This window comes from Schistocerca nitens, chromosome 2 (assembly GCF_023898315.1).
Source record: "Schistocerca nitens isolate TAMUIC-IGC-003100 chromosome 2, iqSchNite1.1, whole genome shotgun sequence".
Lineage (NCBI taxonomy): Eukaryota > Metazoa > Arthropoda > Insecta > Orthoptera > Acrididae > Schistocerca > Schistocerca nitens.
Genome location: NC_064615.1, coordinates 450,295,836 through 450,315,715, shown reverse-complemented (window position 1 = coordinate 450,315,715; position 19,880 = coordinate 450,295,836). Strand labels below are relative to the sequence as shown.

General features: G+C 37.8%; 1 protein-coding gene across 1 annotated transcript in view; it reads right to left on the bottom strand.

Annotated features, from left to right (window-relative positions):
* LOC126236319 (esterase FE4-like) overlaps positions 1-19,880 on the bottom strand; it is a 236,416-nt gene that overhangs the window by 88,166 nt on the left and 128,370 nt on the right. The window contains exon 6 of the mRNA XM_049945533.1: positions 3,725-3,890. Within this exon, the coding sequence (XP_049801490.1) occupies positions 3,725-3,890 (166 nt within the window). The remainder of the gene's footprint in view (positions 1-3,724; positions 3,891-19,880) is intronic.

Sequence of the window (19,880 nt, the reverse complement as noted above, 5' to 3'; positions counted from 1 at the left end):
ACTCAGGAATATAGAACATTGGTCCTGATGACAAATACCATTGCTCTTTTGAAGAACTTATTTTGCCCCAGGAATGGATAATACATATCAAAGTACCATACACCCTTGTTTCTATAGCCTTCTGAAAGTTGACTAGGACACAAGGCTTCCTGGGGTAAATAGTAAACGCTGTAAGCTTGTTGACTCAAATGGCCAAATATCTGTCATAACTACTGAGACAAAGTTTATCATGTGAAGAAATCATAAACATTCATGAGATAGCTTAATATTACATGACTCAGCAAGGATTTCCTGTCAGGGAGCTTTAATGTGGCATAGTTATTCACTTGAGTCTCTCTGAAAGGTTCACAGCAGTTTGACCCATAAATGATGAGACTTTTCCAACATGGTCCCACCACCACTCACTTACAGCATTTGAGTAGTGGTACAAGAAAGTGAGGTGATATGGTTATGGGTTCTGGTACAGAAGTTGTTAATGTGTGCATGAAACATTTTGATGGAATTGTTATTTAAACTATGCACTTCAGACCCAAATATTTCTACAGACATGCTGATTACACCATCTGTGGCCAGATGGCAGTGAGGTCATGGTTAAATTTGTTGGACTTATCAGTATCATCTATTAAATATGGAATTCACTATGGAAGTAAAGTAAGATATTAAGTCACACTGTGTAAGGAAAACAACTTGTGCAGATCAGTATTTATGTGCATCCTGAGGAGAGTCTATTAATGTGACCTCTACTTTATGTCATATCCCTTGACTTCCGAAAGGCATTCAGTACCATTCTACACTACTGCCCAGTGAAAATGAAAGCATCCAGAATATAAGACCAGCTCTGTGATTGGATTGAAGAGTTCTTAACAAACAGGGCACAGCATGTCATTCTCAGTAGAGAGATACAAACATAGCATCACGCATACACAAAAGGCGTGTTATAGGAGCATTACTCTTCACTATATATGACAACTGAATAATGCCAGTATTGTGCATAAATAGACAGGATGACCTATTATTGTATGACTACACAGTTGCTGAAGAATCATTTGAAGCAGTTACATCCATTAAATAACTGAGAGTATGCATACAGAATGATTTAAAGTGGAACAATCATATAAAAGTAGCTGTCAGAAAGGTAGGTGCCTGAATAAGATTCATTGGAGGAACCATCAGAGAGTGTAGTCTACCTACAAAGGCAATACCAGTACATTATAATACCCTCCTTTGACCAGTACCTGAGTACTGCTCATCAGTTTGGGACCATTCCTAGATAGAATAGATAGATGGAGTAGAGAATTTACAAAGACAAGCAACATATTTTGTCACAAGTTCATTTAATAAGCACAGGAGTGTTGTGGAGAGGCTCATTCAGCTCTAGCAACTGACATTACAAGAGAGACATTGTGCATCACAGTGTGGGTTTTGTTAAAATTTGAGAGATTTATGTTCATGTGTAGGCCTACCAACAATTACTTTTGCTGCACAAATGAAACAGAAGAGGTGGGGGGGGGGGTGTAGGGGCGTGAGGAGAGAGGGAAGTGAGGTTATCCTCTGCCGCACACCTGAAGTTGGCTTGCAGAGTACAGATATAAAAATAAATTGAGATGTACAGAAATTAGTCATTTTGGGAATTCAGTGATTCCATAGCACTACAGTTTCATTGTAAATCTCTATAATCTCTGTAATCAGATGCCTTGGTAAGGCTGCAGAAGATAACAGTCGAGAATTTTTTCTTTTTAAGCTCTATCAGTTTTCATCAGAGAGTTAATTATGGCTCTCTCTGTAAAGGTTCTGATTCTGCAAAAGTCTTCAGTTTGCTCACCACATTCAGATAAAAAACATAAAGGGGTGTATAATTATAAATACTGGGTGATCAAAAAGTCAGTATAAATCTGAAAACTTAATAAACCATGGAACAATGTAGATAGAGAGGTAAAAATTGACACACATGCTTGGAATGACATGGGGTTTCATTAAAAAAATAAAAAAAATAAAAAAAAAGAAGAAGTTCACTAAATGTCCAACAGATGGCACTGGACAGCAAAACAACAGTGACTGCACATGACAATTGTGTATAAAGAATAGGGAATATCAGAATAGGGAATATGCTAGTTCAGCGTTACGATCCAATCGCCATAGGAAGGGGATTCGAACGGGTAAAGGTCCGTTGACAAATGCAGCTGTGGTGAGAATGATTTTGAAGTTCGAAACCATGGGTTGTTTAGATGATAGACCCCATAGTGGCCAACCGAGCACAAGGCGTAATGCTGCTGAGGCAGTTCAGGAAGAAATGGAGACTGTAGCGGGTTCGTCTATGCACGGGGAAGCCAGTGCTCGTGCAGTCGCACATTGCACCGGCATTTCATACACTACTGTTTGGTTGGCACTTAGGCGTACCCTCCAATGCTATCCATACAAAATCCATCGGCATCATGAACTGTTACCCGGCAATTTAGTGAAGCAGAGGGCATTTGCGGTGTGGGCATTTCAAAAGATGGCGGAAGATGACGATTGGTTGAGTAACGTGTTGTGGACCGACGAACCTCATTTCACACTCTGAGGGTCTGTCAATGCCCACAACTGCAGAATTTGGGCTACCAAAAATCCTAGAACTGTCGTGGAAACTCCACTCCACAACAAGAAAGTCACGGTATGGGTTGGATTTACCACATCTACCGTTATCAGGCCTTTTTTCTTCGAGGAAATGCGTGATTCTGGTTTTGTTACTGCTACCGTGATGGGTGAGAGGTACGCCGATATGTTACAGAATCGCATCATCCCCAGCCTGGCTGATAAACATCTGCTGGAACATACGATTTTTATGCAGGATGGCGCTCCACCCCATATTGCTAGACATGTGAAAGATCTCTTGCGCATGTCATTTGGTGATGATCATGTGCTCAGCCGCCACTTTTGTCATGCTTGGCCTCCCAGGTCCCCAGACCTCAGACCATGTGATTATTGGCTTTGGGGTTACCTTAAGTCGCAAGTATATTGTGATCGACTGATATCTCTAGGAATGCTGAAAGACAACATCCGATGCCAAAGCTTCACGATAACTCCGGACATGCTTTACAGTGCTGTTCACAACATTATTCCTCAACTACAGCTATTGTGGAGGAATGATGGTGGACATATTGAGAATTTCCTGTAAAGAACATCATCTTTGCTTTGTCTTACCTTGTTATGCTAATTATTGCTGTTCTGATCAGATGAAGCGCCATCTGTCGGACATTTTTTTGAACTTTTGTATTTTTTTGGTTCTAATAAAACCTCATGTCATTCCAAGCATGTGTGTCAATTTGTACCTCTATATTTACATTATTCCGTGATTTATTCAGTTTTCAAATTTATACTGACTTTTTGATCACCCGGTAATTAAATGGACATGATCACAGGCCCTCCATTACAGATTCACATCTTTAAGTGCAGTGCAATCACCTGCGCCTAACTGTTGTTTATCCACATTCATTGAGAATTTCATTGTATATACTTAAATTTTAAGGTAATAACTGTGGCATGGAAAATTATAGGAAGTATATTTAATCTGTAGTAAAAATACTTTTTTTGCAAATTCAAGGATACATCAAAATCATAGGTGCAATATATTTTGAAATATCTCAGGAAAGCCTGTATGGTGTGTTGTGACTGACTATAAAGTAGGGAGATATTTATAGTCACAAACCGTAGAATAAAGTAAACTACAACAGAAATTTCTCTTTACCTCTCATAAATATGTAGCCCTCCTTTGATGTAGAACCAATAAGAAGTGGTATTTCTTGCTTAGAGTTTTGAGATAGAATTAGAGGATGTTTTGGAAGAAAGCAGCTATTACTTGCAGATTTCTCAACTGTTGGTGGGAAAACTACTTCAAATTTATATTTCATGTCCTGGAAACAAACAGAAGGTGTTACTTGATCAAATAGCCATAGCAGATTCTAGTGATAATGCTACAGAAAGAAACAGTACACAGTCTTTAATATTACCCATATTCCACCTGATTAATTATGTGCAGTTCTTGAAACAGAAATGTCCTGTCATTAATACATCCATTCATTCACTGTATCTTGCAAATCCCATTATGAGAAAAATTCAGGAAAGTGAAATCAGTTGAGATACACACCAATCAAGAGTAGAACCAACAGAAACTTATTCCAAAGACTGTACTAACAATTAACTATCCTTAAATGACAACATTATGAACTGTATATGAATGAACATAATATGGTGATGCACAAATCCATTTTTGAATACTTCACCCATCCGCTGTGACAGATGGGAGGGGATTGGGGACGCTAGCACCAAGCAGATAAACCATCAACCATCATCACAGACTGCACGCAGTGTGGAGCAGTAGTATATCTCAGGCTCACCTGTTTTCCAAGCATGGGGTTTTTCCCAAAAAGCCAGGTGGCAGCAGGCATTATTATTGACGGCACTTCCTGCAGGGATGCCTAGGAAAACAGACAATGGGGCATGCTTTCCCAAGTTTTGTTAGTGATTGTAAAATGGCTTGTTGAGTGATTAGTTTAGGTTCAAACCAGAAGATGACAAGTGGGTAAGTCAGACTGGTAATGAATAAACACATAGCATGGCACAGCAGTCACCTATGGAGAGCTGGTGGTAGGTAAACAAAGGGCTTGAGGTGATTTTATGCATGCAGAAAAATATTCACCAGTGACTAAAGACTACTTACACGGAACATCTGACTATCAGAGTCCCTTGAACTGAAGTGATGGTGCAAATTGCATTCTAGACCTTGTATCAATTGGCAAAGAGGTGACACAGTAACATACGTGTGCACCTGCTGTACTTAGTAGTCTCCTCTATGAATGCACTGCATAATGATTATATTAAAAAATTATGGACTAGGAGTTCCATGTCAGTGTTGATTTCAGAACTAATGAAATTTTCAAGTTACGTATCACTCCCTAAATGAGGCCAAACATTTGCGTATTCAAAATTAGGGGCAGATTATTATTGCCAATGTTGAACTGAACATTGTAACTCGTCAATGAGATTCTTTCTTTTAACTGAATAAATATTTATTTTTGTGATAAGTAGTAAGTCATTACATGTGACAGAGGTCCTGGGCCATTCAGTCCTACCCATTCCTATGTACCATTAATTGGGAGCAAATTGGTTGGTGCAATGTACAATTGTTTCCACAATAATAAAATTATCTGAGAAAATAAGATTTTTTAAAAAACTCTTATTAGTTGGTTACATTAAGTAGCTGCAGTTTTTTTACTACTGTTCATTAGACATTTACATGTGTACAATGATAACTGTGAATGTGTAACAGTTATCCACATTCTAAAATACATACCTATGTTTTAGTAATTATTGTTACCAATCATTCTGATAACACATGTTTCTAATGCATGTATCTAAATAACGAGATAATTTTTGGAAGAAGTGTCTAATATGATTTGATACTTTTTCAGTTTCAAAATTCTCACTTTCTTACTCCATATATGAACTTGAATAAAAGTCCCATCTGAATCACCTACAAGAAAGAAATGAGAGGGTCATTCTCAAGGATACTGCTGAATTTCAATGTCTTGTTCCTTTAGTAAGGTGCTCTTTTTGAACTCACTGCCAACAATTGCACATATGAGTTTTACTTCCATGTTTCCTTCCATCCACCTTCTCAGAACTGTGATAGGTTTGTTGTTGCTCTGTATATGTTTTGTGCTAAGGGACATGTTTAACATACTATGTACCCTTGTTTGACCATGAATGAATTGTGTATTTGTGCATAAGGGGTGTATACATGTAGCTGTGGATGTGTGTATGAATTTTATGCATATCTGTATATGCATATAAATGGGACTAGCACCGAGCGAGGTGGCGCAGTGGTTAGACACTGGACTCGCATTCGGGAGGACGACGGTTCAATCCCGCGTCCGGCCATCCTGATTTAGGTTTTCCGTGATTTCCCTAAATCACTCCAGGCAAATGCCGGGATGGTTCCTCTAAAAGGGCACGGCCGACTTCCTTCCCTAATCCGATGAGACCGATGACCACGCTGTCTGGTCTCCTTCCCCAAAACCAACCAAATGGGACTAGCAATCAAATGCAGGTGGGCACATGAATGAGCTCTCTATGCCAGCAGCTTCCCTATTAAAATAAGAGACAATTTATGGAACAAATTACAAGTGAGTACAATGTTCAATAAAGCAAATTTTTTGCAGTGCACTGTAGTAGATAACTCTCATGTGTACTCTTCCCGATCCAACATCAGCAGTTATGAGTGCACTCACAACACAAATGAGGTTCATTGATTTAGGGGAGGGGACCAAACAGCAAGGTCATCAGTCCCATAAGATGAGGGAAGGACGGGGAAAGAAATCAGCTGTGCCCTTTCAAAGGAACCATACCAGCATTTGCCTGAAGTGATTTAGGGAAATCACAGAAAAGTGAAATCAGGATGGCCAGATGCAGGTTTGAACTGTCATCCTCCTGAATGTGAGTCCAATGTTACCTCACTTGGTAACATAAATGAGCCACAGAATAATGGAAATCAGGTTTTTTGTCATATGCATCAGATTCATTTTACACAGTGATAATTATGGTACTGACAATGGTGATGATGATGATTATGTAAGTAAACAAAATCATCTGGGGGGATGTCTGCACACTCTATGAACCAGTGAAGATACAGAGATACAGTCTCTGGCAGCTGGAGGCAGACTGCAAACAGCAGGACATTATGGGAGAGCCACTGTTGAACACTACCTTTCCCAATGCCTGATGGATTCCAATCCAACCACCTCATTCTGACAACGTCCTTCATTTCAATGACTGATTCACAGCCTGTGCCATCTGAATCCTTCCCACTAACGGCAGCTTTTCTGAATTGCGCAGGTGGGAACTCTCCCTGCAATATATCCTGCATTCCTATAACCCTCCTGTCCTCAACCTTCATTGGTCATTTTCCTTACCCATCTAGCCCCTTTCCTGTTCCCATTCCAGACAACACAGCCCTCTTTCCACAAACACACCAGTCTTTTTACTTATCTCCTTTCTTCCTAACCCTCCCCCCCCCCCCTGCCGCCCCCCACCCCCCTCTCTCTCTCATCCCCACCCTCTGTTTAACCTTCCGACTGCACCTAGCTGCCCTACTCTCCACCTCATCCCTGCATGCTCCCAGCAGCTCTTTATCAACCCTTGTCCCTACCCTGCTATCCTTCCCCCTCCCCGCCCCAATCTCCTCAACACTCCCACCCGGTTGCATCTTCCATAATGCGCTGCTGCTCGCAGTCTGGCTCCAGCTGCCAGAGATCATGGTCATGTGTGTGTGTGTGTGTGTGTGTGTGTGTGTGTGTGTCTGTTGTTTATTTTTTACAAAGGCATTGTTAGCAGGAAGCAAACTTTCCAACATTCTTTCTGTTGTGCGTCTCTGCGACTCAGGAATTGGCATAATTACTTAATGGTGTCCATCTTCAGCATCCACTTGATGGTTTCAGTCTTTATTGATAATGGTAGCAAGAATGCAGAAAATATCTAATGGCCAAGGAAAGTAATCTTGGATTGCCCAAACACACATTTAGCCATGTTTAGGACCACACCATACTGTTCTAAGCACTTTAACACTTCTATAAAATGTTGTTGGTGTTTCTTATTGGTGGCTGAAAAGACCAGAATATCATTTAGGTATGCAAAATAATGCAGAAGAGAATCAATAAACTGTTGCCATGTGTGAGCAGCATTTCGTAGGCTACCGGTCATATATGTGCTCTCAAATAACCCAAGTGGAGTGATAATCTCTGTTTTTCAGTTTGCCTTCCACTGCTTCAAAGATGTGGGTACAGGTTTTGGCACAACTGAGTACAATGAATATGGTTGCACAACACAAGGCATGATTATAATCCCATAACAACAGTACTGGGTAGCAGTCTGGCACATTTCTGGCATTAAGCAAGCAATAATCTCCACATGACACCACACTCTACACTTCTTAAGTACTGTGTATAGAGGGGATGACCGTGGGACACTTGACGGTTGGATAATGCCTTATTTGAGTTTGGAGTTGAACTCAGCTTTACTGACAGCCAGGTGATAAGATATTAAACATCTAAATCTACATTATACCAATGGGCCATCAATAGTTTTAATATGGTGTACTATATTATGTAGCACTTGTTTAGGAGTGCCTAGAGGTACAGTCAAAGCCGAGGACTACTGTAACAGAGAGGTGTACTTACAATCACTCACTTGTGTTAGCTTGGCTCTGTGCACAGTTGTGCATCAGTGAAATCCTGTAGTAGCAGGCTGGTAACATGGTCAATAAGCTAAGTGTTCACCATGTCTGTCAGTAGATGGTAATAAGACAGAAGATCAGCATCTATTGTTGCTTCCAAGATGCCAATATTGGTGAAGTCCTAGACAAAGGGGAGACACAGTCCTAAATCCAATTCTATTCACTGGATTCTGTATGTTGATATGGAAGAACTGTTTGCTGCTGACAAACAGAAGGCCATTGGTAGTCTGCAGTGATGTGCTGAGGTATGTGACAGTCCACTTAAATGAGGACCAGTGTCCACCAAATATTTTTGGCCTGATTTGCTGTCATTGATGAACAGGCTCTGTGATGTTGATAAGCATTTAGCTGCACCTATGACCAACTGCCATTGGCATTTGGGAATGAACATGGTGTGGTACACTTTCATTCTTCCTCACCTAACTTGTGATGGTACCAGCATATGGAATACTTTCCATTATAAGACATAGCATTAATCAACAAATGGGTCCTTGATCTTCTATGGTATCACCCTCTGTCATTCTGGTGCTGCCTTGAGACAACAGCTTTGTGTACATAATAAAACTAATCTTTGCGACTTGAGAGTTATGATCAGTGTGTGCAACTGCTGCTCTCACTGTTGTACAGCTCCACAGCTCTGTTGCTTTGGTAACCTGAGCAGGAGCATGACTTTTTTAAATTGTCTGCTAGCTCTGCAACAGTATCTAATGGTATCTCTCTTTGGGATGTTACTGTCACCTTAACTTGTGGTGGTAAGTGGTTGCTCCAAATGGTGCTCAACAAATTATCTGGAACAGCAGCAGTATCGCTTTGCTCTCAAGTGCCAAAGGTACTATGATGGTTTGTGATTTCCAATATCCTCCTGCATCAGTGCTTGACCGATTCTGTCTTCCTGGCTGTGACTCTTTGAATGTCTTGGGCTTGTCATAAGGATTTGCCATTGGTGGCACAGTTATGACATCCTGTACTTCTGTGGTGAAGTGATGATCTAGCTGGCTCACTACTAGGGCAAACTTTATTGAATCAGCCGTGGTGCTAGCATAGTAAAAACTTTCTAACTTGCTTCATCTTTCAGGAACCACAGTACAGAATTATGAGGTAGAATGGAGGTAATCACATAGCTAATCTTGATACAGTTGCTTCATCTTGCATCTTGTGAATTTTTTTCAAATTATGACTATGGCTTAGTTCTTGTTGGCTTAAAATCATGTTGGGATCACTGGTTGTCAGGTATAGTTAGAATTAGGGCTGTTAAAACTTTACTAAGTGTATATTTATAAAGCTGGGCAGTCGTGCTTTCAATGTCACTGTCATGATACACAAATGTAGAAACTTTATTTATCAAAATAAACACACTCAAATAGAAAACAGCTCCAAGCAATGAACAGATTAGGAGACAGGATGAAAGTAGAACCATTCCTGGATGTTAAGCATTTGCTCATAACAGGGAAACTCTTTAACTTCTTACACATACAGTGTAAGAAGTACTTAATGCAAAAAGTCAAAGAATAAACTGTCACTGCTACTGTTACATAGTGTCACTGTTGTGTAATTAAATCTGTCAGCCATGACAATAACACAGTAGATCATGGTGACCTGATGGCTACAAACATAATATTTCATAGTTAAAGTCCATCATCCTCTTATTTTATTTTGGAATAAATGAACAATAACAGGAAGAAATAGGTCATAAGTGTGTTAATTAGCATTGGTTTTTCTTTTATACTTTCTATTAAGTAAAAACTTAAATGTTTGAAATTACCAAAACAGACAAAAGCCTATTTGAATGGTTAAAAACGTTAATTTATTGTTCATTATTTTGTATTCCTTTTGCTGATTGCAGTTACATAGGAAACTTCATTAGAAATAATCCCTGCAAATAAATATACTTAAAAAATAAAATCTTGGGAACACAATATGTATTTCATGAACCTCCCCTTTTAAATGAAAATTTAATTTATGAAAATAAAACTGTTTTTTGTTAAAAATTTAAAATGACAGATTCACCATAACTTTTTTTTTAGAAAAATGTCTTTATTCCTACAATGTTGTTTTTCTGTGATTATCTTGCACAGAAACTGAAGATATTTTGTCAAGACTGCACACCAATTGTACATTAGTTTTTTTAAGGTTTCACATATGCAATATGCATGCCATTTGTTTCAAACATTGCAGTGTCTTTATGAGCTCTTTTTTGTGTTTTCTTATGATGAGGTAAAAGTCTTTTGACCTATGTTATATTGTGGAAAATAAGTATTAGGTGAAGCATTAATAGAAAGTGTAACCACATGGAGCAATAATAAATGGAATATTCAGGAAGCAGTGTCCTAATGAATGTGCATGAAGATGCAAGAGCTCACAGACCAAAACAACATGAATGAGCCTACAAATGAACTTTGAGTTATCATCACTGCAGACTAGTACCAAAGCTGAACTTCATTATACCACTCACTGTCCAGTTAATCCATTCCTGTGCTAAAATAGCTGCAAATAATGCTAAACAGCAGAAATGATTTTCAACAGATGTATAATTTTGGGACAGTTGAGGATACCCTGCGATGCATAAGATTAGAATAAATTTACCAAGCTACAAAATTAAAAGGGTGCTGAAGATACAGATTCTTAAAAATGTAAAATTGAGGTTTCTGAACTGTTAAGAATAGATCTATCTCCAAATATATCTCACACCAACTACTTCCATTTTGTACATAGTATTAGACTGCAATCGTTCTTATAAGTGTGGTATGTATTTGGTAGTGTTAGTATCTTAAGTACTTTAAAATATGGCCTACATAATTGTTTTAATTTCAGATTGAATATGATTCATGTTGCTCTTCATATGAAGGAATATTACAGGGTCATGCACAATAAGTCACCCGACTGAATTTTGATCCTACAGGCATACTATTGGGGCAATAGTTTTCAAATTGTGCACTCAACTTCATGCAGTTCATGGAAATTATACCACATGTCATTGCAAATTCATCGCTTCCATTGTGAGTCTGTAGTTTCAGTTTGCTGCGATGGCAGACAAAGGATGGTTGACCGGCGCACAAAAGATGAAGATTGTGTTACTGTTCATGGTGACGAACAGTGTTCCCTTGACACAGAAGGTTTTGTGCTCATTTTGGCACATGGTGGGCTCCCAGCCTACAGACAGTATGCAGAGTACATAAAAAATTTCAAGGTACTGGACCTGTTTTGAAGTGTCTGTGGCCACATGCACATACCGTACATCTGCTGCAAAACATTAAAGCAGTTAGAGTGACTTTGACTTGTAGTCTGAGTGAATCAACAAGAAGAGTCAATGTCGAGTTGGGAATTTCACATTGATCTGTACAAAGAATTATTCACTCTGACCTTCACTTGTATCCATACAAGAAGACTGTTGCGCATAAGCTTACTGTGAGAGATAAGGAGCAAAGACCGCAGTTTGCAAGGTGGGCAATCGAGCAAGACCAAGAGGCATTGCTACACAACACGTTTTCTGACAAAGCTTATTTTTAAGTGAACAGTGTTGTGAACAAACAGATCATTTGAAACTTCCTGGCAGATTAAAACAGTGTGCCGGACTGAGACTTGAACTCAGGACCTTTGCCTTTCACGGGCAAGTGCTCTACCAACTGAGCTACCCAAGCACGACTCACGCCCCATCCTCACAGCTTTAATTCCACCAGTACCTCATCTCCTACCTTCCAAACTTCACAGAAGCTCTCCTGTGAACCTGCAGAACTAGCACCCCTGGAAGAAGGGATATTGCAGAGACATGGCTTAGCCATAGCCTGGGGGATGTTTCTAGAATGAAATTTTCACTCCACAGTGGAGTGTGTGCTGACATGAAACTTCCTGGCAGATTAAAACTGTGTGCTGGACCGAGACTCAAACTCGGGACCTTTGCCTTTCACGGGCAACTGCTCTACCAACTGAGCTACCCAAGCATGACTCACACTCTGTCCTCACAGCTTTAATTCTGCCAGTACCTAGTCTCCTACCTTCCAAACTTAACAGAAGCTCTCCTGTGAACCTATAGAACTAGCATCCCTGGAAGAAAGGATATTACAGAGACATGACTTAGCCACAGCCTGGGGGATGTTTCTAGAATTGAATTTTCACTCGACAGTGGAGTGTGCACTGATATGAAGCTTCCTGGCAGATTAAAATTGCATGATGGACCGAGACTTGAACTCGAGACCTTTGCCTTTCGCGGGCAAGTGCTCTACTAACTGAGCTACCCGAGCATGACTCATGCCGCATCCTCACAGCTTTAATTCCGCCAGTACCTCATCTCAATGTACATTTATTTCGTAAATGAATCCAGAAATAAACATAGTAAACCATGCAGGATAGAATAATTAATAAGAGAAATTTTAAGTCTGCAAATATTTATAATTTCAAATGTTTCTAAAAAAAGTAATTTTAACTGTACAATCAGACCTGATACTCATCGATTATAACATTGAGATGAATATATTTTATAAAATAGTTCCTTTTCATAAATTTCAGCTTGATATATCACATACTGTGAAAGTTTTCAGAAAAACAACTGAGATGATACTGAGCTATTCAAAATTTGGAAATAATAGTGGTATCACCAACTGCTGTTGAGGAAAAGTAATGTTAGAGGAGGATATCCTGTTACACTACTTACAGCAAAACCATCAGAAAAATATGATTCCTTCGAAACTTTAATTTCTTTATTGGACTGAATTAGTGGTCTCAACTTTAAAATTTTGTCAGATAATTATGGTGTACGAATCCATATAAGCCATATGCTAAATAAATAAATAAATACTCACTCTCACTGTGTGATGGTACATTGTCAGAAAATTATGGTGTACAAAAGCTAGTCCACAGGACTATCTGGGTGGTATTTTTGCTGTATACCTCACTGCTCTTTTCTGAATTTTAATTTTTTTTAGGTAGCCAGCTTGTGCACTTGTTATTATGTGATCAAAAGCAATGTTATTATGTTTAGTTGCTCTATTGATTTTATTTATTTCTATTTTTAGGTTGTAACTATGGAATAAGTCCAACAGTGTCTTAGTGTTGTCTGTTCTTTTCCTCATGTCTGTGTTCAAATCCCCTATAACTATTAAATAAATACATTTTTTAAACTCTTACATTGGACTTTCTAGCTGTTAAAAGAAAGTTCTCATGTCATCATTTGGTGATCAGTACAGGCCTAATCCACAGCACATCTTCTATGGAATGTTTATTCCCACCACTGTAGTTTTGAAGCTCTGTTCTATAGCATATTTTGTGATATTTTGGATGGTTTAATTAATCTGTAGCTAGAGAAAGTGACAATCCAACTCTAATGTTCTGCAAAATCTGGTTACATGAGTGTGAATCTCCACCTAATTTTCATTTAGCCTATGCTGTGTTGCTGCTAGAATGTTTGACTTATATGCCTGCAACATCACCCCTCATCCATCTGCTTTACAGTTTATGTGCTGAACATCCTGATGAAATATTTTAACTGTTTCCCTAACTTTAATGATTCCCCTTCTTGTGATGCACTAAGTCGTTTACTAGCTCCTCATGTTGTTGTTGCACTATACTGATGATTTATTGCTTTGACCCTAAAACTGAACCATCTCTTTAAATTGTGTTTTAGTTCCCAACAATATCTCTACACTGGTAACTGACATTAATATTTTCACTCACACTGTTTAATGAGTCCTTTATCAGCTTACACATTCACATAAAAAGTTCTCACTTAATGTGTGTGTGTGCTGTGGTTTATGGACGCTCAATGTCGAGGTCATCAGCGCCCTCACTTAATGTAACAGGCCTCCTAGGTCTCAGGCACCTACCCTGACTGGATGGTTATAGTGCTGCTGTTTTAGGTCTCCCAGGCCTCATGCATCTCCACAGTGTGGTTCCTGTTGCTGCCAGCTCCTGTGTTCAGTGGCTGCCCTTGTTCGCTTGCTGCTGTAACTGATGATCCTTCAGTGTTTATTTTTGGCATCAGTGAATACTCCGTTTGCTGTTCTGTGCAGGATAGGGGGAGATGTAGTGTGGGCGTAGGGGGGGGGGGGGGGAAGGGGGGGTGGAGGGGAGGATACAATCCAATTTCTTGCATTTTGAAGTCTTTTTCAGTAGCTTGAGGTAAGGTCTTGGGTTCTGTACACAAGGTGAAGAATGATCGCACAATTTTTTGACTTATAAGAAATTTTTCCTTTTCATTTAAGTGCATGCCATGTCTGTATAATGTTCTCTTGCCATACCATCTATTGCAAGGAAGTATGTGTTAAGAATGGCCTGGTAGATTCTAGTATATAAATTATAGTGTTAGATCTTTACTTCTTCATTTGAACATGAAAAATAAGCAAGATCATATCTTTTAGTGATACCCATAACAAGTATTAGATATTTATGTAAACCATACAGTGTCTCTTGTAAGAACTGAGGGTCTTTATTGAGTTTGTTTCAGTAGCTATCATTTGATCCTGATATTAGTAAAATGCATTGAGTATCTACCAACATACCAACTGTCCAAAACAAGAGACATTTTTCTGGTGATTGGTGTGAGGATGTTCAACAAACTACCTGTTGAATTGCAGACCCTGCCACTGGACAACTTCAAGAAACAAATTGCTGAAGGCCTAAAACAATGCCCACTATACTCGGTCCGAGAATTCTTTGATTGTGAAGAAAACGAATGGACAGAGTGAACATGACATAGTCTATATTCATCACCTGTATAAAGTTTATATGTTATTCTGTGATTCATTATATTGTAAATCACTTGATTGTAACTTTGACACAGTCTGTCCAGCCATGGCTGGTGAATGACGAAGACCTGGTAATAAATGGGATCATTCCTGGGGCAGTTTGTTACTACTTCGCCCATTGTGACTCCTAGTTTCACACAACTTGTCATCTTAATATTTTGCTCATACTATAAAATTTCAGCAACTTCTCTTTCGTGGCTCTCAGCATTGTATTATTATGTCACAACTATTTTTCTTTAAGGTTATTTTTGCACTTTCATCTGATTGCTCAAGATTTTGGCCTACTCCCCTCTCACTGTCCTCGTATATTCAGCATATTTAACCTTCCTCACTTCTGTCCACATTCCTGTTTTCTTCTTTTTGGGCATTAGCTGGAATTTCTGTTTTCTGATTTGTTTTTCTCTGTATTTTTCGCTGTCTGTCATGTCTTCTGTGGAAATATTCAGTTTCTTGAGTTCTTCGTGGTTTCCTTTACTCAGTTGGTTTTCACTGTACCAGTTATCACTATGTTAAAAATCAATTTGGTCAGTGCATTTTCGTTCATTTTATGTATGTGTCCATAGACCTTTGCCCTTCTTTTCCTGATGTTGTTTATAATTGTGTCCATAGAACTTCGCGCTTCTGATGTTGTGTATAATTGTGCCTGTCTGTTCATACAGTTTTTTGTCAGTCTCTTTATCCAAATCCCCTCTTTCTGAAATGGCCTGTAGATCTTTCTCAGAATTTCCCTCTCTTGTTCTTTCATCTCCTTGACTTTTGTTCTTTCCTTGATTGCTGTTGTTTCTGAGGCATCCAAGGACTCTGGTAAGACTGCTGTACTTAAGTGTCTTAATCTGGGATTTAAATAAATACTTCTTTTGTTGTAATGGTCCCATATAAGTCTGCATGCTTTTTGTAGTTCTGTGATCCTTTCTTCATTGGGTGTCAAGTTCAGTCCTGTTTTCTGTATATGTAGATGTATGGTAGATTCTAGTATATAAATTATAATGTCAGTTCTTTACTTCTTCATTTAAACATGAAAAATAAGCAAGGAATTTGAAAATGTCTACTTGTGTTATCTTTCCATATTTCATTAACACTGGGTGTGTGTTGCGGATTTTGAGTCCATATACTGCATTCTTTCATGGGAGATTTATAGTCCTGTTTTGGATGAGATTTCATGTAGTGTTTCTAGAGATTTTTTGCTTCTTGTGTTGTTATTTGTTATGATGGCTATATCATCAGCAAAGGTCAGACATTTTATGTTGATGGTACTATCCTTATGTCTCCCCATCTTTACTCCATAGATCCCTTTGTCCAATGTCTTGATTATTTTTCCCAAAATGGAGAAAAATTGAATGGCTGACAGGCCATCACCCTGTCTCAATCTGTCTTGATTTCCAATAGTTCCAAGATCTCTTCCATAAACTTCACTTTGGATGTTGTATTTCGAAATGTTTCCTTGATTAGCTTTTTGGTATTGTTGTCCACCTTCATTCTTTCAGTGTATTGAAGAATGTTTTTCTATCTACGCAGTTGTAAGCCTTCTTGAAGTCAATGAATGTTACTGTGGTGTTCCTGGACTTTATTGTTGTTAATATTGTTTTCAGGCATCAGATCTATTCACTGCAAGAGCTTCCCTTTCTTAACCCTGTAAAGGGACACCATCCTCTAGCATTACCCTTCCCCAACAGAAGTAATCAGTACCAAAAACATATTTTTGAATTTTGAATAGGTTAATATTGTCTCAAACAATGGAAAATCTAGGATGGAATGCAACATTATTGTGAAAAGGAAAATTTCTACTCAGCATATAGCAGAGATGCTGAGTAGCTGATAGGCTATCTGTGGCTCACCATCTCTGCTATATGAGTAGCAACTTTCCTTCTCATAATATTGTCTCAGATATTTTTCTAAAATAATTTCATATGATTTTGTACACAGTGTATTATATTTCAGGCTAAAATCTATAAAAAGAAATTACTTTATTTTTGTTGTAATAATCAACATGTACTAGCTCTGTATGTACAGTTAAATTATTTTTTTAGAAACATTTGAAATTACAGAATATTTATTTATTTATTTTTATTTATTTATTTATTCTTTGCCCATGGACTCCAGCTGAAAATCCAGCTGAGAGTATTGGGTGTGCCATACAATAGCCTATTAACATCAAACTTGATTTCAATATATATATAAATGAAACAAATGATTAAACAGAAATAGTCCATAATCATACAAAGGTTTTACATGTTTCACATTATACGTACACACAAATCAAAAAAACATACAGAAATGATAATTTTTACAGGTACATTTCAGTAATGATATATTTAAACACCATCTTAGTATTCACTCAAACTGTATATACATTTCTCTGTGAGATATAGTTTCAGATGATTTTTAAAACATTTTAGATCTGTTTCTTTTTTAATGATTTTGGGGAGTTTATTAAAAAACCTTTTGCCTGCTTCTTCTGGGGCAGTCATAGACAGTTTTAGATTTTTGTTTATCATGTAGTAATTTTCATTTCCTCTTGTACCGTGTTTGTGTACATCTTTATTTAGGAGGTGTTTATCACTTGACCTTACTACCATTATGCTTTGGTATATATATATATATATATATATATATATATATATATATATATATATATATATATATATATATATAAAGAAAGATGATGAGACTTACCAAACAAAAGCGCTGGCAGGTTGATAGACACACAAACAAACACAAATATACACACAAAATTCAAGCTTTCGCAACAAACTGTTGCCTCATCAGGAAAGAGGGGAAGGAGAGGGAAAGACGAAAGGATGTGGGTTTTAAGGGAGAGGATAAGGAGTCATTCCAATCCCGGGAGCGGAAAGACTTACCTTAGGGGGAAAAAAGGACAGGTATACACTCGCACACACACACATATCCATCCACACATACAGACACAAGCAGACATATTTCCTCCTTCTGTTAAGGTCTTTAAATATGTCTGCTTGTGTCTGTATGTGTGGATGGATATGTGTGTGTGTGCGAGTGTATACCTGTCCTTTTTTCCCCCTAAGGTAAGTCTTTCCGCTCCCGGGATTGGAATGACTCCTTATCCTCTCCCTTAAAACCCACATCCTTTCGTCTTTCCCTCTCCTTCCCCTCTTTCCTGATGAGGCAACAGTTTGTTGCGAAAGCTTGAATTTTGTGTGTATATTTGTGTTTGTTTGTGTGTCTATCGACCTGCCAGCGCTTTTGTTTGGTAAGTCTCATCATCTTTCTTTTTAGATATATTTTTCCACGTGGAATGTTTCCCTCTGTTATATATATATATATATATATATATATATATATATATATATATATATATATATATATATATATATATATATATATATATAGTGAATATACTGTCATAATATTATAGTGTACAAAAGCTTGCCTACAGGTCAGTCTTGGTGGTATTTTTGCAATGCATCTCACTGCCCTTTTCTGAATTGTGAATATTCTTTTTAGATAGCCAGCTTGTGCATTTCCCCATATATGAACTGAATAAGACAAATGTGGGAAGACAAGTCCATAATACATTGATCTGAGGACTTTATCATCCACAGTCTTAGCTGTTTTATGCATGATGAAGATCTGTTTGTTTATCTTTTTGCACAGTGCATCTATGTGCTCCCCCCATGCCAAATGTTTGTCTATTATAGTTCCTAGAAAATTTGTGCTGGTTACTTCTTTAATAGTCTTTCCATTTATATTAACATTTATATTATAATTTTCACTATGCTTTGTCTGAAATACTACATTCATTGTTTTAGACTGATTCATAAACAGGTTGTTTTGTGTTAAATATTTATTTGCATTTTCAATAGTCAGGAGTGCTTCCTTCTCAAGCTCCTCCTTTGTGTCAGCTGTGCAAATGATTTTTGTGTCATCAGCATACATTATAAGTTTCTGACTTATATAGCTAGGGAAGTCATTTACGTAGAGTATAAATAGTATTGGCCCAAGCACAGACCCTTGCGGCACACCTGTTTAACTGTTTGTAATTCTGATATGTAGATTGTTATATTTCCCCCACTAGTATGTCTGATTTCTGTGCATTGTTTCCTATTTGTAATGTATGATTTAAGTATGTCATAGCATTTTCCTCTAATTCCATACTGATATAATTTCATCATTAATTTTGAGTGGTTCACACAATCAAATGCCTTTGATAGGTCCATAAAAATCCCACAAGTCTTTTGTTGCCTGTCAAGTAAATTAAGAATGTGCTCAATTATATCTGTTGATGCTGTTTTTGTTGACTTCCCTTCTCTGAAACCATGTTGTGATGAATGCAGTATACTGTACTTTGTTATAAAACTTACAATTTTATTCTTTATTATCATTTCATAGATTTTAGCAAATGTTGAGATCAATGATATTGGCCTGTAATTTCCTAATTCATCCCTGTTCCCTTTCTTAAATATTGGCTTCACTTTACTTACTTTCAGTGAATCTGGAAATATACCTTCTTCTATCGCAGCATTCAGCATGTGTGTCAATGGTTTTAATATACATTCTCTGCATTCCTTTATGAGATGTGATGTGACACCATCCAAGCCAGAAGAATGTTTAATTTTAAGTTGTTTTATTAGGTTTGACACTTCTGCATCTGTTGTAGGTATGAAAACCATAGTATGATTTGTATGTGGGGGGGTTTAACAATTTACCTACTGCATTTATTTTATTTTGACATATTAATTCGTCTGCTACAGTAATATAATATCTGTTAAAAGTATTGGCTACTTCTAGAGGGTTTGCGTTGCTTTTCCCACTCATCAGTGGGCAGATGTCCTCTGCCCAATTTGTTACTTTTCCTCTCTCTCCATTAATGAACGACCATAAACCTTTTGAGTAGTTCTTTC